Source organism: Orcinus orca, chromosome 1, assembly GCF_937001465.1.
Source record: "Orcinus orca chromosome 1, mOrcOrc1.1, whole genome shotgun sequence".
NCBI lineage: Eukaryota > Metazoa > Chordata > Mammalia > Artiodactyla > Delphinidae > Orcinus > Orcinus orca.
Genome location: NC_064559.1, coordinates 115379957 through 115404166, shown reverse-complemented (window position 1 = coordinate 115404166; position 24210 = coordinate 115379957). Strand labels below are relative to the sequence as shown.

The following is a 24210-nucleotide window of genomic DNA, read 5'->3' as shown; positions in this document are numbered from 1 at the left end:
AAGAAAGATTACATTCAGCACCTAGATGCAGGCTGATTGGAAATCACATCCTCTGACAGCAACTGAGAAAGTAGATAGTTAAGCTCCTTCCAAGGAAGAAGAAATTGGGAGATAGTTGATTTTGTCTGTTTTCTCTGTGCTGGGTCCAAGTGTATAGCTGCAGAGGGGTTCTCTTGCACCTGTTAAGAACTGCTTCTTTGCTATAGTACTATGGGACTTGTGAATTCAAACCCCATTGGCTATCAGAGCCAGGCAATCCAGAGGCCCATCCCTCAGCAGCCACAAGATCTGAGGTGCCAGATATGTGTACAAGCTCTTTCCAGGGAGATACTTGTGACTTTGGAGTGGGCTAGAGGGAAAAGAGTGTCCAGCATCTTCCACAGAAACTGGAGAGGACCATAGCCAGCTCCCAGATGCATGCTATATTAGAAGCCTGACCCGTAGCCTCATGAGCTGCTTCTTTTTCCGGTAGTGGATCTTGGCCTTCTCCTTTCTCTTCTCCTCAAGTGTAGCCGTTACTGCCTGGTACTTCCAGCCAACCTCATGAGCCAGGCACCCTAGGTAGGCAAACTTCCGTGTAGGCTTCAGACGAACAACCTTGAGGGCGGCAGGAACCACCATCCACTTTTTCTTGTCATAGGGTGGCAGGATCCCATCAAACACCATGGGGCAGTCTAGAGCGGCCTGGCCTCGCTTGGTCTTGTGAGGCAGCATGCCTCGCACTGTCCGCCAGAAGATGCGGCTGGGGGCTCGGAAGTGGTAGGGGCCACGGGAGGGGTTGGTGTTCATCCGCTTGCAGAGGAATGCCAGGTACTTCAACTTGTTTCTATAGAAATTGCCAGAAATGTTGATGCCCTCACAGCGCACAACCACCACCTTTCGACCCAGAAGCACGTGCTTAGCCACGATGGCCGCCAGGCGGCCCAGGAGATGGCCTCGGCCATCGAGAACCAGGACCTGCCCCTCCGCCATCTTCGGCAGCCGCCTGGGAAAAGTATTCAGATAGAACTTTCTCAGGGAAAGACTAGAAGCAATTTTGCCTGCTTCCTCTCTGTTGAACCCTGGGGAGACAGCCATGATGTGTGCCTGCACCTGCTAACAACTCTTTCTTTGCTATAGTTTTGTGGGTCTTGCAGATGCAAACCTTGTTGGCTTTCAGAGCTAGGTGTTTTGGGAGCCTGTCATTCAAGTTGGAGTCTTAAAAGTTGGGGTCCTAAATATGGGGTCCAAACTTTAATTCCTCAGGTAGAAGTTTGGAATTGGGCATTTCCTCCCAATTGTATGACACTGTGTTGAGCATGGGGCTTATGACAAACATGTCTCACTCTGCTTTCCTACCTGTTTTGCTGTGGGTATTTTCTTATTCACCCAATATGTAGGAGTCACACAACTTGCTTCTGGATTTCTTTCAGAGGTAATTGCTCTCTGTGTAGTAGCAGAACATTCATTGTGTCCATGGGAGAAGTGGGGTTAGGAGCCTCCTTTGTCATCATCTCGGCTGACCCCTCTTTCCCTCAGTCTTCTTTTAAAGCAGTTTTACTTATATCTCATTTTATTGACATTATCTGTTTGTACTCAACCTCCCTAATTGGACTCAAAATAACATGAAGGCAAGGCGTGTACCTTCATAATTTCCAGTCTGCATTACCAAATTAGCACAGAATACATAGTCAATAAATGAACAAAGACATAAACCAAATGGAACCAGGAAGCCTAGTAATTATGTAGGTAAATAGGTCCCTTCCTTCTGAACCTTCAGGCATGATATCTGGAAAACAGTTTGAGCAAGACAACTTTGGAATGAGTGAATTAGAGCCATGGTTGCCAAGAAAGCCTTTCATGATTGGAAGGGAACCACCAAACAATTTATGTAGGCTCAAGGAGTCACTCTGAGAAATAGTTTTGTTTCTTCTTCCATTTTATAAGAAAAATAGTAGGAAATAAAGATGAAGAGGAACTTTGAAATAAAACCTTATAAAGCAAAAAGCGATGCCCCTCCCATCTTTTAACTATTGTTCACAAGTCACTTAAAAGTCCTAAGAAGGTAAATTAATATCTTCTCTTCTCACAGGTTATGAACAGGGAAGTAAGACTGGACTAGAGCCACCTATCAACAGACCCTGAAGCTCAGGTTCTGGAGCAGTCCACATTCCCCACAGTGCTTCTGGTCTTACGCAAAAATTCACCTTGATATGAGGCTCAGACAATAAATAAAATAACCTATGAGGAACTGGAGCTGGAGTTTATATATATTTTTAAAATCTTTATCTTCACTTAAATTTTATTCAATGCAAGTAATTTATTTCTTTACTATTCACATGTCTATTTTAAAATATGGCTAAGGAGTAGGATTGTGTGGTCGACATTTCCTCTGTCTGTGGTCTGCATGTGAAGAATCTTGACTGGTTAGTCATTGTTGAGAGTTTTGCTAGACTACTCGATAATATTGCTGCCCCAGCATCCATTTGTGTGGCCAAGCAGCCTGCAGGGGACTTGAACTGACTGGCCCCCATCCTGTGAGTGCATGCCCTAGATAACACCATTACAGTCATAAGTAAATGTAAGATCCTGATATGACTACCCCAGCCACCTTTGGATAATTACTCTCCCGTGCCTGCCAAGGCCTTCTCCTTGTGTACCCCTTAAATAAGATGCCCCACAAAGTTCACCAAAATCCCACTCTTTTTGGTTTGAATTAACCAATCTGGACTTAGCCAGGGAACACCAACGTATTCCACCTGTAGACCCTAATAAAGGCATATGCCCCAGGTCCTGCCATGCTCTCTCTGCCTGTACCCTGCCTTGACCTCTCATGGCCCCATGAGGCATGCAGTGCACCTCCTCCAGGACCTCTGAGTAATAAACTTCTCTATTTCAATTCCTTTTCTTGAACTATGGCTCAGCAACCAGATACCCAGGGCTCTACTTAACAAATGCCCATTTAACAAAGTCACAATAGTCACACAAGTACCATTTTCCCCCTGAAGGCAAAGTCCCTAAAGAAAATAACCAGTCCCTAAAGGGGCTGAAAATCCAATCACTTAGAATAACTGCAAACTTCATGGTAACACTATAGATTTTTGTTTTCATTATTTCCTGCAAATAGTTATTGTCTACTATGTGCCAGTTATTACCTACTGTGTGGAGACACACAGACTATCTGCACTGGATATAGTAGCAGACAAGATAGAAACATCCCTGCTCTTGTAGGATTATAGTCTTAAGGGGGAGATGGTCAACAACCAAGTAAACAAGTAAAATGAAATGAAATAGTGATACCTGACACAAAGAAATAGAAACAGGGCATAGTCTAGACAGAGTCAACAATTACAAAGTCTCTGAGATAGAAGGGGGCTTGAGGTTCTTAAGGGCTGGGGACAAGGGAGTAAAAGAGAAGATGTAATAGGCAAACATACAGTGAACTTTCCATTATATCCACAAAGTCACCTTCCCAATCGTCTTGAATAACTGAACTTAACACATTAGGCTCAAACATGCTATTATTTTAACACCTTTTATTTTCTTTTTAGAAATTTTCACCTTTTTTAGACTTACAGTATGTAGACATTATAATTTAAATTCCTCTTGAAGCCAAAGGAACAGAGTTATAATTGCTTCTTGCACTGTGGTATATGGCTTGAGAGTCCAAAGTGTTTACCTGGAATATGTACCAGCTGCAGAACATATCTGAAGCTTGTAATCTTAAATAAATTTGCATCAGTGGCTTGGTTTCCAAAAAATAAATATCTTTTCTTTTTAAGAGTAGAAAATGGTTTCACAACCTCTTAGAAATTGAGAAGTAGCCTTTCTGAAAAATAACTAATTGGCTTAATTGCTGAATCAGGCTTCTCCTAAATGACTTTGCTCTAAATAAAATAATCTTTGCTTTTTTTTTTTAGGTATAATTTGCCATTAAAAGTTTTTTAGCATCAGTAACTGCTTCCATTACCTAGTCAGCTTCAATTCAGGTTTTAGAGCCCTTCCTTTAACTTAACAGGGCTACAGTATCATTTTGTGAAGGTTGGAGGAAGGGGCTTGATAAAACAGAAAGAACACTTTATATGAAGTCAGATATTTGCTCACGTATTTATTCATTCATTGATTTATAAATATTTATTAGAAATCTTACTATGTGCCAGGCTCTGAGGTAGATAGAGTAGTGGCTGAAATAGACATGCTCTGTCCTCATGGAGCTTTTAGTTCATTTCCAGTTCCCTCACATTCTTCTGGCTGGGTAATTCTGAACAAGTCATATCACCTCTAAAAGCCTGGATTTCCTCATGAGTAAAATAAGCAATATGTAAGAAAGGTTGTGAGGAATATAGATAATAGCATAGGCTTAGCACAATGTCTGGCATATGGTGGTTACTTAGTAGATTTCAATAAGGACATCCTACCCAGAGGCCTCATGTATTCAGATAGTTCATTAGAGGAAAATATTTCAGTTCTAAAGAACAAATGAGGTAGTTTCAATTCATTGATTATTTTATTACTGTTTCATTTGTTACACTTATTGGATAGCTGTATTAATATGTTAGTTTGAGCTGATAGCTCTCCAGTTTGTTAATGTCTATCAGTAAATGATAACTTTAATTCCGTAAGGTTTCCACTCACAAATGTACACTTCCCAGAACAGGACTAGCCTTGCTTACTATTTTTAATCAATAACAAGAATCCAAGACAACACAAGTTCTTTAGAATCCTAATTAATGGCTTTGGTGATAAATGTTTACTATCACAGATACTTGCTTCAGTTTCCACCAAACCTACACAATAAAGATGTGCACAGTAATTTTTCTTCCTGAGGATAGAAAAAAATTGAATATTTCCTTCAAATTGTTACTTTAATCCATTCTACCAAAACATAACATAATGATACATTTTCAATAGCTCTTTACAAATTAAAGCTCTTTACAAAGGTCATATAAATACAGAGTCATTATTAAAGTAGAAACTTAACACAAAGCAAGGGGAAAAAGATATTTCCTCTAAGGTAACTTGGTTTCATATTATTTCCAAAATAAGAACAATTCCCCACAAATGTCACTTGGGAAATGCCCATGAGCACCAATATCAGAGGAGGTTATGGCTTTGCCCACAGAGGGACTTAAGTTTACGCAGAGGAAGGAGGTTGAAAGATGGGGCCAAAAGTCAACTGGCCTCCTAAGGTTCATGTGGAAAGACAGCTCCAACTTTGTTTTTGTCAATTGCACAGGGAGGTGTATTTTTGGATAAAAGCAGGATTCCAGCTGTCTAGCCCAGTTCTATGAATCAAGGGGAGATTTACATGCATTGTCTCTGTGGCCTGACTCCCCAAATTTGATGTGGACCCCTCTGAGGCACTGACAGGTAGAGCTTATCTATTCTGCTGGTGTATGCTTCAGTTTTCCCTGTTTTAAATCTGTCCTTTACTAGATGAGGTCAGAGAGATACAATTCCCTGGCATACTAAATCAGTTATCAGTTTAGTGAGAAAATCAAATTATTTGTCTGTCTGGTAGACCAACTGTTCAGCTGAATTAACCAGCAGCTGGCAAGAGACAACAGCCCTTATCAATAAGCCAAATGTTGGCTAACTTGATTGGTTAATTCATTGACCACTGAATTCAGCTAAGAGAATGGCTCCTTTTCAGATAGCACCTGAGTCATTTCATGTCTTTCCTTGATTTTTGTTAGTGGAAGATATAAAACCTCTGATTATTTACTGAGTATTTGTGTTTTTACTTTGCTTTGTGATAAGTCTCTTCTCTTTCCCACAAGCTTGCTTTATGTGTGTGTCCTGAGGGAATGGAATGTGTCCCAATTAGGAAAAACATTCAAGTTTGGAAGGGATGTTAAAAATCATCAAATCCAAATAACTCTCCACTGCTTTAGTCTCTTTGTCTTTATAATTTGTCCTCTCAATATCTCCAATGAAGGGAAACAGATGCTTTTCTTTTAGCATAAGAGCTCATCCACCTATAGATAGCACTAAATGGGCTGGCATACTTGGGAGGAAGGAAGGAGTGGAAGAGAAAGAGATGAAGAAGAGAGGAGGGGTGGAATGTGCTACAATTTATTGAGCCCTTACTCTGGACCCAGCTCTGTGCAGACATGAAGCACAGACATATCATGTGATTTGGGGTTGTGGCTCTAGAGTCCAGCAGTGTGCATGAGCAGAGTTAACACAGGAGCATGTTAGCAGAGTCCACATCTCTACCTTTTTTAATAATATCCTTTTTTGATTTCCTCGCTTCTGCGAGGGAGATAGAGGGAGAGATAGTAGTTGTATATTAGGGTCAGAGGTGGGGGATTAGTATCATCAACCTCTCTGCTGCCCTTAAAAGATTCATCTTCTCAGACCTAGAGGCAGCAGAGTTGCTCTTCCCTTAAAGGTTATAAAATGGTTTCGCTCACATATATTCGTGGTTGAGCAGGAATTTGAATCTAGGCCAGTTTAATTTTAGAGGCTGTGCTCTTAACCAGGCTCCACTGCCTTTCTAGTCAGTTATCTCATACCTTTCACCTGCTTTCTATTCTCTATCATGCCTTCCTGTACTGCATCAAGATAGTGCAGCAGCTCTATAATTGCCTGGTAGAGGGAAAGTAGTAATTTCCTATGCACATATCCAAAAAATGTTAGATTTATTTTTAAGGTAATAAAGAAAGGACGTAAAAGTAGTAGTGTGAAAGCAAGTACAGGAGACAGGTAGAGAAGGTTGTCAGAGTTTGTAACCCTTTATGGAATTGTTCCCTCACCAACTGACAAAGCAAGTCTCACCTTCCCTGAAGTTAAAACTTGGATGAGAGGCTTCCTTGTGGAACTGTTCCCCTTCCCACCTCTGTGAGATAATGCAAACTAGCCATGTACACAAGCCTCATGAGAGGCAGTGTTCATGGTTAGGAGTGAGGGATCCAGAGCAAGTCTGAATCTCACCCCTTCAACTTTCTAGCTGATGACCATGGTTAAGTTATTTAGCTTCTCTGTGACTCCATCTGGAAAGTAAAGATAATAAGAGTACTCACTACATAGGGTTGTTGTGATGATTAAGTGGGTTACATATTTTCAGCACTTAGGACAGTACCTGGGATCAAGTCCTAACATCATCATTGGCAGCAACAAGCAGTAACATCCTGGAGTTTGGTTGTATTCTGTCAGACCGAAGCCTTCTCTCTGAGATCTCAGGTTGTTATTTGCACTTTGCAGGGGATTGAGAGAAGTTCTCTCTTTGTGCCTTCTCCATGCTCCACTGAATGGGCTCAGTCTGAATCGCCAGTTGCTGGACACGTTCTGGGCACCAGGAATTTTGGTCAGCACAGATTCCAGGTTAGTTCTGTGAGCCCCTTTGAAAAGCTGGAAACAGATCTCCACAAAATGGTACCTAGGACACTGGGTCAATTTTAAAATGGGATTAATGTATTGAAGGCCTTTGTATGATAAGAGATAGCAGGACGAGCTTAACTACTCACACAATTACATGCTCACACACTGCAGGATGTGGCAAAAGAAATGGCCACATTTCTCTGCTACTTCCTTCTCACAGCAATCACGATGGTCCTACTGTCTAGACTAACCTTCTGTGAACCCAATGAAATTGATCACTTCTTTTGTGACTTCACATCTCTGGTCCATCTCTCCTGCATGGACACTTCACTGACCGAGACCATTGCCTATGCCACCTCTTCTGCAGTGACTCTGATCCCATTTCCTCTCATCACAACCTCCTACTCCTTCATTCTTGCTGCTGTCCTAAGAATTCCATCTGGCACAGGCTAGCAAAAGACCTTCTCCACCTGCTCCTCTCACCTCACCATGATCATGGTGTTCTATGGGACACTGATTGCCACATACCTCATGCCCTCAGCCAACTCTTCCCAACTCTTGCACAAAGGATTTTCTCTACTTTATACCATCCTAGCACCCATGTTTCAACCCCATCATCTATAGAGACATCCATGAAACCCTGAAGAAGTGTTTGAGTAAGAAGCCAGGTTTCCTTAGATGATGCAAAAAGGAAAAGAACTATATTTGTTCAACAGTTCATAAACTGGATTGAGTAATTTAGAGTTAACATAAAAGGCAATTACCTAAACTATTAGCTACCAAAGACTGATGACCAGATGCCTATGAGTATGGCTGTGGACACTGCTGAATTCTGACAGTGAACTGGTGTCCCAGGAATGGTCTAAGCAGGTCAGATTCTGCTCTGTTCTGCTCCAGGATCCTTGTGTAGAAGCTCATCTCCAAAATGAACTGGTAATGCTGCCCACTCATTTGTTCAAATACTCATTGAGGGTCTACTATGTCCAAGGCATTGTACAAAATATAAGTGCAAAGTAAAAAACAGAGGAAGTCCCTGCTCTCACTAAATTCACAGTCATGGGGGAAGACAAACGTTAATCAAATAACTAGTGTAAAACTACACATATAAAATTACACTTGTGATTCAAAATTAAAAATAGTAAGATGACTACTACACACCTATTAGAATGGCCAAAGTCCAGAATACTGACAACACCAAATGCTGGTGAGGATATGGAGCAACAGAAACTCATTCATTGCTAGTGGGAATGCAAAACAGTACAAATGCTTTGGAAGACATTTTGGGCATTTCTTACAAAATTGAACATACTTTTACCATATGTTTGAGCAATCACACCCCTTAGTATTTACCCAAATGAGTTGAGAACGTATGTTCACACAAAAAACTGCACCTATTTATAGCAATTGTATTTATAATTGCCAAAACTTGGAAGCAACCAAGATGTCCTTCAGCTGATGAACGGAAAAATAAAATGTGATACATAGACAATGGGATGTTATTCAGCACTAAAAAGAAATGAGCTATCAAGCCATAAAAATACATGGAGGAAACTTACATGCATATTACTAAGTGAAAGAAGTCAATCTGAAAATGATATATAGTGTTTTATCCCAATTATATGATGTTCTGGAAAAGGCAAAACTTTGGAGACAGTAAAAAGATCAGTGGTTGCCAGTCTTGCACTCAAGACTTAGAAGTGGGAAACAAAGGTTTGGGGAAATGAGGGCTAGGCAGAGGACCCATGATGAATCTATGATGCTCTATCTTCCCTGCTATTATGGTAGCAGGCTCAGTTGGAAGCTGGGACATTGTGTTTATTGAGTTCCACCTCTTCCTGCCAGGCCCTCTACCAGGCTCTTGCCTGCACTTGCTCCCTCTCCTACTGGCACATGTTCTTAGTAAGTTAGAGCATAGGGTGTGGTGGGCATGTGTTTTTTGCTCTTTGCAACTCTAAAGAACTGAGTTGACTTCTGAGTAGAAAAGCTGAGGTCAGCATTGCACATTCAGATGCTGCCTGACTTCTTTTCTGGCTCGTACAAATTATGCGCCCCTAGTGCTGAGGTTAGGATTATCTCTTGCCTAAACTTTCTTCTGAAACATTCTTATTTTTTTGAGTTAAGCAAAGAGATTATGTTCACCATGCGTGGGTGTTACTCAGAACCTTGGATTGGAAACAGCACATACGAGACTATGCTGGGTATCTGAAAACATTCTCAGACCTTGCTTTATGAAGAGAGAATTGCCCTCTCCTTGCTCCTCTTGTAAACTAGGAAAATATTGTGTGATCATCTTAGGGTACTCCCAGTAAAAGTAAGACTTGTCAGCTTTCATTTATCCACAGGTGGCTCATTGGGAGCCAGGGTTAATGTCAGACTAGCTCTGCAGGAAATTGGATAGGAGAGCAGGCTTTTGTGTCATGGGAACGTTTTTAATTTTAGCTCTGCCACTTTCTTGTAATGTGCTTTGGGACAGTTACCTAAACTCACCAATTTTAGTCTTTCTCATCTGTAAAGGAGGACATGCCATGCCCATCTCACACTGTCCCTAAGTGAGAACATGCACTGCCTGTCTGGCCCATAGCAAGTGCTCAGTAAATGGTAGCTCTTGTAACTCTTCTTCTAGGTTCCACGTTCTGTACCAAATCCCAGCCAAAACTATTATGTAGTCAAATTTCATTTTGACATTACAAAGTAATAAATATTCAGAATGTTTAAGGCCCAGAGAGAATGTATGGATTACACAACATCTTCTTCACAAGAAGTGATCCCCTAAGGGATTAAGTGGACTTTCCCCAGGTAACACAGACTAGAATCCAGAAATTCTATATCTGAGTCCTGTCCTCTCTCCCCTATACCACACCACCTACCAACTCAGTAGGTTTTCTCCTTGCCTAGGGACACATAAGGAACATTTCTGTATATGCCGGCATCACTGTTTGGTTATACTTGGCTAGGAGAGAGTGTAGTGTATCACAGCACATGCCAGAGCCATGGAACTCCCCCTCCAGCCCCAAGTCTTACATTCGATCTCCTACAAGCCTGCAGCTCCACTCAGGTAACAAAGCCTCAGAATGTTTGCGGCCAGCACAATTGCCATCAACTGGGAAAAACTTCTCCACTACTCCATCTGCAGGAAGCCACAGCTCTCAACCTCTCAAATGGGGAAGGGGACATGTTGTGGGTAGAACTGGCTTCCTATTTCCACTGAGACATGGCAATGAAACATGAAGCCTGGGGAGTCTCTTCCAAGTTAGTGAGGGCTGCAGGAATGGAGCAGCCACAGCCCTGCTCCCACAACTGAAAATAAGCCCCAATACTGCCAAAGAACCCAGGAGTCTCATCTCACCCAAACCAGTGGTTTTCTGACCTTAGAGTTGGGCAAAGGTGCTCGAGAAGCCACCAAAGGTGAGGAAGAGGTTGAGCAGTCTCTGAGCCCCATCCCTGCACTCACTGAGCAATTCTGTTTTGATGTATCTTATTTATTCCATTTAAAACTTCATTTGAATAAAGACTTTTGCTGCTAAATATGTGTACACACACACACACACACACACACACACACAAACACACACATTTTTTTTTTACTAGACCTTTCCTTCCATTATAGCTTCCCTTATTTTCCCTGCTGGAAAAACATACAAAAACATGAAGGTCATGTTTGGATTAGTTTATGTCCCATAAAGTCAAGGACAGTTGGTGTACCCTGACTAAGAGGACAAGACAGAGAAAGTATTTAGAGAAGACCACAGCTTCTAGGATGATGATTTCTGCAGGAAATTTTGTATGTCAATTACCTGCACTGTATTTTTTAAGCCTCTGAATCTCTGTAACTGACTTCTACCAGGTTGAAGCAACACTTGTCAGTGACTTTCCCAGGTTTATCAGGGATGCCTGTCCCTGGGGGACACTGGACACCTCCAGGTAGCATGACCACACCCTGACATATTTGTGCCTTTAGGCTCAGGAGTGGGTTAGTCTGCAAAAGAAGCCTTTTGTCACTCACAGACTTAGATTCCTTCTGAGAAGAAGTGAAGGGAAGGTTACACGATGGCCTGTAAATTTCTGATTCTTGTCCCAGGGCTGTGCAGGCCTTTACTGGTAGATGAGAGGGATATAGATGTACAACCAACTAGATGGAGTCAGAAGAGAAGGTCATAGCCACTCCTGCCATCATAGGGAGTAGCTGTGTTTCCACAGAGACCTGCCACCCTGCTCTCTCTGATCTCAGGCAGGAGGGCAAGAAAGCCCATATACAATCTTGGTGGTTTCTCACTGGTCCACACCTGCTCAAGCTCAAAGAATTTGGGACCTTAGTAAGAGAGAGTCACAACTTTCAGGCAGAAATCAAGAGTCTTCAGCACAAGGGGTCCACTCCTTGTGCATGCTCCTGGGGTCTGACCACACCCCTAACCACTGAAAGAGTAGAGGGTTGTGGTATCTGCTTAGTTCTTTCTTAGCTGAGGGACCTGAGGCAAGTCTCTTCAGCACTTTAGGTTTTAGGCTCTGAATCTAAAAAATTGGGAAGATTGGCTAAGTGTTTTCTAAGGAATATGCTGAGGATAACAAGTAACATTCATATCATACTTTAAATTTTATAAAGCTCTTTCACATAGTTTCTCATTTGGTCCTCATTTGGCTATAAAGTAGAAACGATCCCCACAGCACAGATGAAGAAACTAAGATTCAAAGATGTTAAATGACTTCCTTAAAGTATCTCTCTGAATGCCTTTTGGTTTCCAATCCTCTGTTATTTCCTTTACAGTGTACTCCTAGCTCTGAGTTCCATAATTCAGTTCTTCTCTTCTGGGTATGTGCTATAAACTGAAAGTGTTCCCCAAATTCATATGTTGAAATCTAATCCTCAATGTGATGGTATTAGTAGGTGGGGCCTTTGGGAAATAATTAGGTCATAAGGGTGGAGCACTCATGAATGGAATCAGTGCCCTTATAAAAGAGACCCCAGAGCTCTCCATCTCTCCTCTGTGCCTTGTGAGGACACAGCAAGAAAATGACCTTCTATCAACCAGGAAGCAAGCTCTCACCAGACACCAAACCTGCTGGCACTTTGATCTCAGACTTCCCAGTCTCCAGAACTACAAGAAATTAATTTCTGTTGTTTATAAGCTACCCAATCTATGGTATTTTTGTCATAGCAGACTGAACATACTAAGACAGTACTTTTTAATTTTTTTTTAATTTATTTTTTATTGAGATAACATTGGTTTATAACACTATAAGTTTCAGTGTACAGCACTGTATTTCTACTTCTACAGCCCGTATCACTCCTAGGGCCTAAATCAGGTAGGCATAATATATCATAGACATTATGTTAAAAAGTGCCAGGCACTTCCCTGGTGGCACAGTGGTTAAAAATCCGCCTGCCAACACAGGGGACACGGGTTTGAGCCTTGGTCTGTGAAGATTCCATATGCCATGGGGCAACTAAGCCCGTGGGTAACTGAGCCTGCGCTCTAGAGCCCACGAGCCACAGCTACTGAGCCTGCATGCCACAACTACTGAAGCCCACGTGCCTAAAGCCCATGCTCTGCAACAAGAGAAGCCACCACAATGAGAAGCCTGTGCACCGCAATGAAGAGTAACCCCCGCTCGCCACAACTAGAGAAAGCCCGCATGCAGCAACGAAGACTCAACGCAGCCAAAAAAAAAAAGTGCCAAACTTTTTGGCAGTATGGTATCTGGGACAATGATGCGAGTAGGGGGCTGTTTTGGATGCAGGTTTCCCAATCCCAATGTCACATTGGATTACGCCTTAAAAGCAAGGCAGTATCATTGTTGGTTATTATAGCTGGAATTAAAAAAAAAATGCTCTCTACCCTCAGCTTGGAATTTTATCTGTATTCTTCTCATATTTCAGTATTTTCCAATAATAAAAACAGACTCACTCATCTTAAAAAAAAAAAAAAGAAGGCTTAAATGGGAACCCAGTGATTTCTCCATGTCTATGTGAGGTTTTGTCCATTCAGGAGGCATTTTGGCAGGTACTACTGCATGATAACGCAGCATCAATATTTTGTGTTCCCACTCCTTATCTGGCCAACTTCAGGTCTCCTAAACACCCAGATTCTGTTATCACCTACCATACTTGATCAATAACATGCACTGAGAAAACCAAACCATGGGTCTGACCTTCTGCTATATCCTTTTTCTAATTTAGTTTTTCTCATAGTTTTTGAGCTTTCTTCTGGATTATTCAAAAACATGGGCTGCCCTGACATTGTCTTATTCTCCATTTTTTTTCTTCTTCCTCCAAATGGATTGTAAATATCTAATGGTCAGAAACAACATTAAGTTCTCAATGAAATCTTGTAGGTTTGGGTCTGAGTGGGTATAGAGTTCTCTACCCTTCCCTGACTCCCAGGACACAGCTGCCTCTGGTTGTCAAGCACTTGGATCAACAATTGGGATGAAGGAGAGGAGTACATTAAATAAGTTTTCTCCATCAAAATGATCATTCATTTCTGCTATGAGGAACTCTTGTCTTGAGATATTCTTCCTGATATTCCTAAAATCCTCTCTCTAATAACCACTTCTCTCTCCACAGATGTTCACTCTACTTATCTCTCTATCCTTCTCTTATTTTCTCCTCCCTTCCCAAATCTCCAGTTCTCCTAAGTTTCAGGCCTGAAGTTATTCAAACATTTATAGAGCACCTCTTATGTTCCAGACACAATTGTTCAACATACACAGAGCAACACAGAGGTTTACAGAGCTTTGAGTCTACAGGTGAGAGAATATTCCAAAGACAAGAGGGGAGGGAGGGAGGGAGAGTGAGAGAGAGAGAGAGAAAGAGAGAGAACTAGAGTGATTTGTTCAAGCAATTAAAAGGAATTCAATAACCAGTATGGCAGTACAGTGCGGGTGGGTGTGGGGAAGGACTGGCCAGCTGAGTGTGAGGAGTTAATAGGACCTGCTTAAAACCTATGGGAAGCCATTAAAGAGTTTGTTTGGTTTTTTTTAACATCTTTATTGGAGTATAATTGCTTTACAATGATGTGTTAGTTTCTGCTTTATAACAAAGTGAATCAGTTATACATATACATATGTTCCCATATCTCTTCCCTCTTACGTCTCCCTCCCTCCCACCATCCCTATCCCACCCCTCTAGGTGGTCACAAAGCACCGAGCTGATCTCCCTGTGCTATGCGGCTGCTTCCCACTAGCTATCCTCCCTACGTTTGGTAGTGTATATATGTCCATGCCTCTCTCTCACTTTGTCACAGCTTACCCTTCCCCCTCCCCATATCCTCAAGTCCATTCTCTAGTAGGTCTGTGTCTTTATTCCCATCTTACCCCTATGTTCTTCATGAGCATTTTTTTTTCTTAGATTCCATATATATGTGTTAGCATACGGTATTTGTCTTTCTCTTTCTGACTTATTTCACTCTGTAGGACAGACTCCAGGTCCATCCACCTCACTACAAATAACTCAATTTCATTTCTTTTTGTGGCTGAATAATATTCCATTGTATATATGTGCCACATCTTCTTTATCCATTCATCTGTTGATGGACACTTAGGTTGCTTCCATGTCCTGGCTATTGTAAACAGAGCTGCAATGAACATTTTGGTACATGACTCTTTTTGAATTATGGTTTTCTCAGGGTATATGCCCAGTAGTGAGATTGCTGGGTCATATGGTAGTTCTATTTGTAGTTTTTTAAGGAACCTCCATACAGTTCTCCATAGTGGCTGTATCAATTTACATTCCCACCAACAGTGCAAGAGTGTTCCCTTTTCTCCACACCCTCTCCAGCATTTATTGTTTGTAGATTTTTTGATGATGGCCATTCTGACCAGTGTGAGGTGATATCTCATTGTAGTTTTGATTTGCCTTTCTCTAATGATTAATGATGTTGAGCATTCTTTTTCTGTTTGTTTGTTTTTATGTTTTTTATTCTTTATTTTTAAAATATGGGTGAAAATATATATTTAGAATTAGTCATCTGGACTCAGTTTAGATGATTCCAATTTTGTTGGCAATATTCAAGGCACCATAGTCAGGAACCAGTGGAACCTATGCCTTCTTCTTTCTTTTAGGCCTGATGAGAGCGTTGACCTTGGCCACATCAGTGTCACAGAGCTTCTTCACAGCCTGTTTGATCTGGTGCTTGTTGATCTTGACATCCACAATGAACACAAGTGTGTGTTATCTTCTATCTTCTTTATGGCTGACTCAGTGGTCAGGGTGACCTTGATGATGGTAATGGTGGAGCTTGTTTCTCCTGAGTGTGCTCATCTGAGGATATTTGGGCAGCCTTTTTTTTTTAAGTATTTATTTATTTTTACATCTTTATTGGAGTATAATTCCTTTACAATGGTGTGTTAGTTTCTGCTTTATAACAAAGTGAATCAGTTACACATATACATATGTTCCCATATCTCTTCCCTCTTGCATCTCCCTCCCTCCCACACTCCCTATCCCACCCCTCCAGGCTCACAAAGCACCGAGCTGATCACCCTGTGAAATGCAGTTGCTTCCCACTAGCTATCTACGTTACGTTTGGTAGTGTATATATGTCCATGCCTCTCTCTCGCTTTGTCACACCTTACCCATCCCCCTCTCCATATCCACAAGTCCATTCTCTAGTGGGTCTGTGTCTTTATTCCTGTCTTACCCCTATGTTCTTCATGACATTTTTTTTCTTAAATTCCATATATATGTGTTAGCATACAGTATTTGTCTTTCTCTTTCTGAATTACTTCACTTTGTATGACAGACTCTAGGTCTATCCACCTCATTACAAATAGCTCAATTCTATTGATTTGAGGCCTCTCCCTTTTTTTCTTGATGAGTCTTGCTAATGGTTTATCTATTTTGTTTATCTTTTCAAAGAACCAGCTTTTAGTTTCATTGATCTTTGCTATCATTTCCTTCATTTCTTTTTCATTTATTTCTGATCTGATTTTTATGATTTCTTTCCTTCTGCTAACTTTGGGGTTTTTTTGTGCTTCTTTCCTTAATTGCTTTAGGTGCAAGGTTAGGTTGTTTATTTATGTTTCCTGTTTCTTTTTTTTTTTTTAACATCTTTATTGGGGTATAATTGCTTTACAATGGTGTGTTAGTTTCTGCCCCATAACTGTTTCCTGTTTCTTAAGGTGGGCTTCTATTGCTATAAACTTCCCTCTTAGAACTGCTTTTGCTGCATCCCATAGGTTTTGGGTCGTCGTGTCCCCATTGTCATTTGTTTCTAGGTATTTTTTAATTTCCACTTTGATTTCTTCAGTGGTCACTTCGTTATTAAGTAGTGTATTGTTTAGCCTCCATGTTTTTGTATTTTTTACAGATCTTTTCCTGTAATTGATATCTAGTCTCATAGTGTTTTTGTCGGACAGATACTTGATATGATTTCAATTTTCTTAAATTTACCAAGGCTAGATTTGTGACCTAAGCTATGATCTATCCTAGAGAGTGTTCCAAGAGCACTTGAGAAAAATATGTATTCTGTTGTTTTTGGATGGAATGTCCTATAAATATCAATTAAGTCCATCTTGTTTAATGTATCATTTAAAGCTTGTGTTTCCTTATTTATTTTCATTTTGGATGATCTGTCCATTGGTGAAAGTGGGGTGCTAAAATCTCCTTCTATGAATATGTTGCTGTCGATTTCCCCTTTTATGGCTGTTAGTATTTGCCTTATGTATTGAGGTGCTCCTATGTTGGGTGCATAAATATTTACAATTGTTATATCTTCTTCTTGGATCGATCTCTTGATCATTATGCAGTGTCCTTCTTTGTCTCTTGTAATAGTCTTTATTTTAAAGTCTATTTTGTCTGATATGAGAATTGCTACTCCAGCTTTCTTTTGATTTCCATTTGCATGGAATATCTTTTTCCATCCCCTTACCTTCAGTCTGTATGTGTCCCTAGGTCTGAAGTGGGTCTCTTGTAGACAGCATATATGTGGGTCTTGTTTTTGTATCCATTCAGCCAGTCTGTGTTTTTTGGTGGGAGCATTTAATCCATTTACATTTAAGGTAATTATTGATATGTATGTTCCTATTCCCATTTACTTAATTGTTTTGGGTTTGTTATTGAAGGTCTTTTCCTTCTCTTGTGTTTCTTGCCTAGTGAAGTTCCTTTAGCATTTGTTGTAAAGCTGGTTTGGTGGTGCTGAACTCTCTCAGCTTTTGCTTGACTGTGAAGGTTTTAATTTCTCCATCAGATCTGAATGAGATCCTTGCTGTGTAGAATAATCTTGGTTGCAGGTTTTTCTCCTTCATCACTTTAAATATATCCTGCCAATCCCTTCTGGCATGCAGAGTTTCTGCTGAAAGGTCATCTGTTAACCTTATGGGGATTCCCTTGTGTGTTATTTGTTGTTTTTCCCTTGCTGCTTTTAATGTGCTTTCTTTGTATTTAATTTTTGATAGTTTGATTAATATGTGTCTTGGCATGTTTCTCCTCAGATTTATCCTGTATGGGACTCTCTGTGCTTCCTGGACTTGATTAACTATTTCCTTTCCTATATTAGGGAAGTTTTCAACTATAATCTCTTCAAATATTTTCTCAGGCCCTTTCTTTTTCTCTTCTTTTCTGGGACCACTATAATTCGAATGTTGGTGTGTTTAATGTTGTCCCAGAAGTCTCTGAGACTGTCCTCAGTTCTTTTCATTCTTTTCTCTTTATTCTGCTCTGCAGTAGTTATTTCCACTATTTTATCTTCCAGGTCACTTATCCGTTCTTCTGCCTCAGTTATTCTCCTATTGATCCCTTCTAGAGTATTTTTAATTTCATTTATTGTGTTGTTCATCATTGCTTGTTTCTTCTTTATTTCTTCTAGGCCCTTGTTAAATGTTTCTTGCATTTTCTCTATTCTATTTCCAATATTTTGGATCATCTTCACTATCATTTTTCTGAATTATTTTTCAGGTAGACTGCCTATTTTCTCTTCATTTGTTAGGTCTGGTGGGTTTTTAACTTACTCCTTCATCAGCTGTGTGTTTTTCTGTCTTTTCATTTTGCTTAACTTACTGTGTTTGGGGTCTCCTTTTTTCAGGTTGCAGTTTCTTAGTTCCCTTTGTTTTTAGTGTCTGTCCCAATTGGCTAAGGTTGGTTCAGTTGGTTGTGTAGGTTTCCTGGTGGAGGGGACTAGTGCCTGTGTTCTCGTGGATGAAGCTGGATATTGTCTTTCTGGTGGGCCGGTCCACATCTGGTGGTGTGTTTTCGGGTGTCTGTAGCCTTATTATGATTTTAGGCAGCCTTTCTGCTAATGGATGGGGCTGTGTTCCTGTCTTGCTAGTTGTTTGGCATAAGGTGTCCAGCACTATTGCTTGCTGGTCATTGAGTGAAGCTGGGTCTTGGCATTGAGATGGAGATCTCTGGGAGATTTTAGCCATTTGATATTAAGTGGAGCTGGGAGGTTTCTTGTGGACTGATGTCCTGAAGTTGGCTCTCCCACCTCAGAGGCACAGCACTGACTTCTGGCTGGAGCACCAAGAGCCTTTCATCCACACGGTGTTCTTTAGGATTTCTTGGGTATATTTTTCTTTGCTTTCTTTCTTTCAGGTATTTTTTTTCCTTACTTAGTTGCAGTGAAATTTCCAGGAATGAAGCAATAGGCAGGTGAATGGTCTCCAATTCAAAGCCAGGCGTTTGTCAAGCTCTTGCTAGTTCTTGTTTTCCTTGTTTCTCTGGAGGGAGAACCAGGAGGTGGTTCCAGGCTCTGTCCCTACTGCTTCCCCATGCAGACCCATGCACACACGTCCTCTTGCTGCCTCTGCTCTTGGAGGGGCAGCTTTCTGAGAGATGAGAAGTGCTTGCAGACACCAGAACTCCAGGCTAAGATCAGAGGAACAGGACAGATTGCTTACATTTCCCCTGAAATGGCTGCTAGTGTTGGAGGGTCTCCTGCAGAGGCCGGGAGTGGCTCTGTTTCACTGTGGGGACAAGGACACTGGCAGCAGAAGTTCTGGGATGTACTCCTTGGTGTGAGCCCTCCCAGAGTCTGTCCCATTGAAGAGTTTTAAAGTGGGGAGTGACATGATTAAATATGCATTTTTAAAAGCGCTGTTCAGGACTGAGGCAGAAAACATCCAAGCTGATCTTGAAGGAGGCTGGTATCCAGTGACCCAGGAGAGAGATAAGGATTAGTGTAATGGCCCTGGAGTGATAAGAAGTAGCCTGATTTGAAAAACATTTAGGCAAAGGTATAATTTAAAACACTTTTTGGTTGATAACATTGACATAACTCTTTAGGCCCAGGATGGAGATGCTCCTGCCCCAGGTGCCATGTCAGCAAACTGAAATTTTTTATAACTTTTGTGTCCTTGTAAATGCTTTGCTTGACTGGTCAACACATCAACTCTAGGCTCTATACTTATTTCCTTGTTCCTTCTCACCCCAAGCAAGTTTGACTATGTGGCCCCAGTCAACCAGATATTTTTCTCTTTTTCTCTTCTTTGCTCTTTATTTTCTATTCTATAAAAGCTTCCTGCTTTCTGCCCCACTTTGCAGTTCTCTGAATGGAGACTGTCTACTTCAAGAAGTGTTAAATAAAATTTGCTCCTGTCACCAAAATTGTCTTCTTTAATCATTTTTTAGCAATAATATGTGGTAGTGTGGGAGAAAGAGTAGCCTAAAAGGATGCTTTGAATCTGACTTGGGCAACTGAGAGTTTAGTCAATCTTTCCCTGAGATGGTAATGGGGGTGAGGGGGTGGAAATCAGGCTGAGTGGGAGGAAGCTGAGTTTTCTAAGCTGAATTTTGGATACTGTACTTGAGGTTCCTGTGTGGTGCTCAAGTGAGAGACCAGGTTGCACATAGAGATGTGAATCTTTGACACAGAGACATAGTAATCAAACTCATCAAGAAGTCTTTCCTCAATTACTCCACTTCAGCGTCCTCGGGTGAGGGGCAGTGATTTCTCAGAGTGACGCCAGCTGAAGAGAGGAAAGTTTATAACAGCATTTCCTGAAGTACAATTACACTGAAAAATTGTTCCCTGAGAAATACCACACACACACACACACACACACACATTGTTCTATGATCTAACAAGTTTGGGAAAAGCTACATATTTAGGGAATGTTAAGAGAATATTAAGGACTGACACAGCACAGTCTGCAATAAAGAACATTTTCTTCTTTGTTTAACTCAGCTTTCCCCATGAGCCAACCCTGGCCAGAAGTTATTCCAGAATCTTAATGTCTCAGGGCAAAGGAAGATAGTAGAATTATTATTGGATGTTACTATTAATAAACTGAAGCTGAGAGGTTGAGAGTTTCTCAGTATCTCACAGCTAACAGAAATAAAGCTTAGACTGAAACCCAGATTTTGGGACTCTAAACCTGGAGCTCCCTCTACTAACCAAATCATTTCTACTAGTGCCTGCTGGATTGTGCCTTGGAGTTTGCTCCTGAAAGTACCCTTACATAAGGACAGTCCAGCTTTTGAGACATGGAAATCTGAAAATAGTGACCCAATCAAACTGGAGACTACAGATCTTCTGGAAGGTAGTTGGAGGGAGGGTGGAGAGAAGGTGGAATGGCTTAAGAGACATTCCTAAGTCTCAGTCCTAGAAAACTTCTGAAAATATTGATTCTTGGGTTCCACTCCAGTCTGTCTACCTGAATGGGACTGGAGAAGTATGGTGGGGTCAGGCCTACTTATCCTTGAACAGATCCACAGGTAATTCTGAGATGTCACCTTGATTGAGAAGCACTGCCCTTTTCTAGACAAAAAACAATGTCAAAATCTCCCCAGAACCCACCAGTTCTCACAGATTCCTACCTGAACCAACTTGGTCGTTGAGATTTTCCTGAGTTGCAGAGAAACTGGTTTAGACATTTGGGTGGGTTGTGGAGTAAGCTTCTAAAAAGCCTCAGGGGAAGGATTGTATCTTTGAGGCTAAAGAGGGCGGGCCCAGCCCCACTTCCTCTGTCTCCTCATCTGGGCTTCCTGTCATCACAGTGTGATCACATTTATTCCCCCTTCACTTCTCCTTTTACACAAATAGCCCCAACTTCCGTGTTACCAGCCTTGTCTCGGCACCTCATTGATAATCACCAATTCTGCCTAAAGGACTGAGGAAAAGAGCCTGCAAAAGGTAAGATTGGTGATATTTTAACCTTGTTTGAGAGCAGAGACCTGAACCATATTATGTGGGCTAGGGTATCTTCTCAGGAGTCTCTATATACCTCTCTAGTAACTACAATTTCCTGAAACTTTTGCAAATATTTACTGCAGGTAGTAAAATTATGAACAAGATTCTAGTGACCCTCAAAAGGCAATCAGGCTGGAAGGAGTTTCAATTAACTGGATTCCCATTATCTGATATCACTTTGGGTCAGGGCATTTATGTGCTTAAATTGCTTCAGAACTTGAATTTGGGTCTGGTCATTTCTGTTGACCAGAGCCATCTGTACATGATGAAGCTGGGGAGATTTCCTACATGTGCTGATCTTCAGAAGATTTGTCTTGTTATTTTTAAAGTGAGCAGAGAACAAACAGTCATAGTTATTTTAAAAGGTAGCTGGGAGATGCAGATCTTCTTCATCTGAGAAATTTTCAAAAGTAAAGTTAGTGACTCCCACTGTGATTCCTCAGAGACACTAAACAGAAGGACTGATATAAATCACAATACCCAACTCAGAGTCAAGGACACAGGACATGCTCAGAACCTGTATTTTGAGAAGTAAAAGCTAGATACCACTAAGAGATGCTTAGATTTGTTGTTTTTAAAGGGCAGGAAGACCACTGTGATCCTCAGGTTTCCCCCAAATAAAAGTATCCTTAGTATTCAAAACAAGAATATTGATAAATATAATATGACGTGCACCAACTTTGCATGACTTGCAAAACAAACTTGATATTGCAATGATTTCTAATTCAGGCCCCATAACTAATAACTGAGGTCTTACGGACTCAGAAAGTGATAGCTAAGCTTTGGTCCTGGCTTTCTGTAACCACTATAGTCACTGGGGGTAAGGTTACCACAGGGAACTCTAGATGAAAGCTTTCTCCTTCCAATATTTGCAAGGATCTTACTGGGAATGGAGAGGAAAGTCCCCTAGAACCACACTCACCCACCTAACAATGAGGCATGGGAATGGGGGAAAGGGCTGTAGATTCCCAAAGCACCTCAGGGACTATTGCACTTTGAATTTAAAAAATAATCAGATGTTAAGTACCTCCTAGGGCCAGGCACTGTGCCTGGGAGGAAGGGGCAAAGTAGAAGGAAGATATTTGTCCAAAAAACAATCTTGCCCTTAAGGAACTCCCTTGGGAGATAAGAAATATCAGATATGTATGCAAGGGCTTTGGAAGAGAACTGAACAAAAGCAGAATCTTAGCTGCTGGCTAAACAAAGAAGTTTTGCTTTCTCAATCTCTACCAGAATCTGCACTATTTTGAAATTGTGGTTGAATTAGAGCAGAGGTTGAACTGAAACATGATTTCCTGTGATGTTTCCTGTGTAGGCCAGTTAGAGTATTTAACCTTTAAATGAAAGGATTGGACACCTTTATACCAGCAAGGAATGATTCAAAGCCCAGCCTTTTACATCTACTACTATCTAAGTGACCTTGCATTTGGTAATTGACAAGAGACACACGCTGGAAACCTCAAACTCTGTTGGTCTTTAGTTTCTTATGTCCTCTTATGTTTCTGACCGTGCAGAGGGCTTCAGACTAGGACCTGAGGTCTGTTTAAACTTCTTCACTCCTACTTTGCAACATGCCAGCAGCTAGGCATATGCTAAACATTGGAGACCCAAGGATAACTGATGTGGTTATCAATTTCAAAGCATTTGTAGAGTAACATGAAGGACAGACACAGCAATACAAAAATATGACACAATGTGAACTTTTCTATAATGGAGCAAGTGTGTGCACAAAATGTAGGAGTTCAGGAGTGTGCCAAAGACTCCCTGGGAGAGGTGACTGCTTGGGTTCATTTTCAAGGAAGGATGAGTTTGCTATGGAGACTGGGGGTAATGGCATTTCAGACAAGACACAGTATATGCAAACTCAAAGAAATGTGAACACCAAGGCATGCTAGAAATGAGAGTAAGAAAATGAGATTGGACTATAACAAACCATGGTTGCAGGACCACAGGAAGTAGGAAATTTCTCCTACTTGGTTCTAGAACCCCAACACCTGAAAGTGGAAGGCAAGATCTCTAACCAGGAGGGTCCCAAGCCCAGCCCTGGATGGAGCTATGCCTGAAACCTCCACTTGATAGGCTTGATGGAATGTGGCTTGAAATGAGGGTGAGAGTCAGATTTCTTCTTCTTCAACCTAGGTTTTCCCCCTAGATTTAAGTGAAAGGTGGAGCTTTTCGCAAGGTTACAGACATTCTCTTTCCCTCAGCTTCTGTTTCCGGAAATGCTGTGTTGATTTAGTCATGGTGGTTTGGTTTATGTTCCTGAAATAGTCAGCCTACAGTACTTCCTGTACCGAGTGAGCATCCAATGTGTGCAGATCACCATGGGCCTAGAGACTGGACACTTGCCTTCAGGAACCTCCAGGACCCAGCTGCCACTGCAGGTGCAGAGCACTGAATGTCTAATGCAGAGACATTAGACAGCTCTGCAGAGTGGGTCTCCAGGGTGGCTGCTGGGACAGAGGAGGAGAGGATTGCAACTGGTGCTTGGGTGGTCAGTTTGGGAAGGCCATCTGGAAGTAGGTCTTCTGAAAGAGGAAGATAACATTTTTCCAAAGCCAGTGGGTGAGCCCTCAGGCCATCCATCTCTGTGTTGGGATATAGAGGCAATTCCTCTATTCATTTCCCATTTCACAGTAGAGTTCCTACCCAAGCAGTAGCAACAATACATCCTAGCTATGGCCAAAAGTTGTTCAGCCACAAGGATACATTTCCACAAACGTTTAAAATAAATGCACTATATTCCAAGTGTTAGAATGTTGACACTTAAAGGGAACTTAGAGAT

General features: G+C 41.3%; 2 protein-coding genes across 2 annotated transcripts in view; one reads left to right on the top strand and one right to left on the bottom strand.

The window, feature by feature from the left end:
- Positions 1-420: 420 nt before the first annotated feature.
- On the bottom strand, positions 421-993 carry LOC101277386 (60S ribosomal protein L13a-like). The gene has a single exon (XM_033437221.2). It carries the CDS (start codon positions 970-972, stop codon positions 421-423), a length of 552 nt encoding a protein of 183 aa, XP_033293112.1. The 5' UTR covers positions 973-993.
- Positions 994-21166: 20173 nt separating this feature from the next.
- Positions 21167-24210, top strand: part of CD53 (CD53 molecule) — a 29891-nt gene continuing 26847 nt past the window's right edge. The window contains exon 1 of the mRNA XM_004263172.3: positions 21167-21368. The gene's annotated coding sequence lies outside the window, so the exon portion shown is untranslated. The remainder of the gene's footprint in view (positions 21369-24210) is intronic.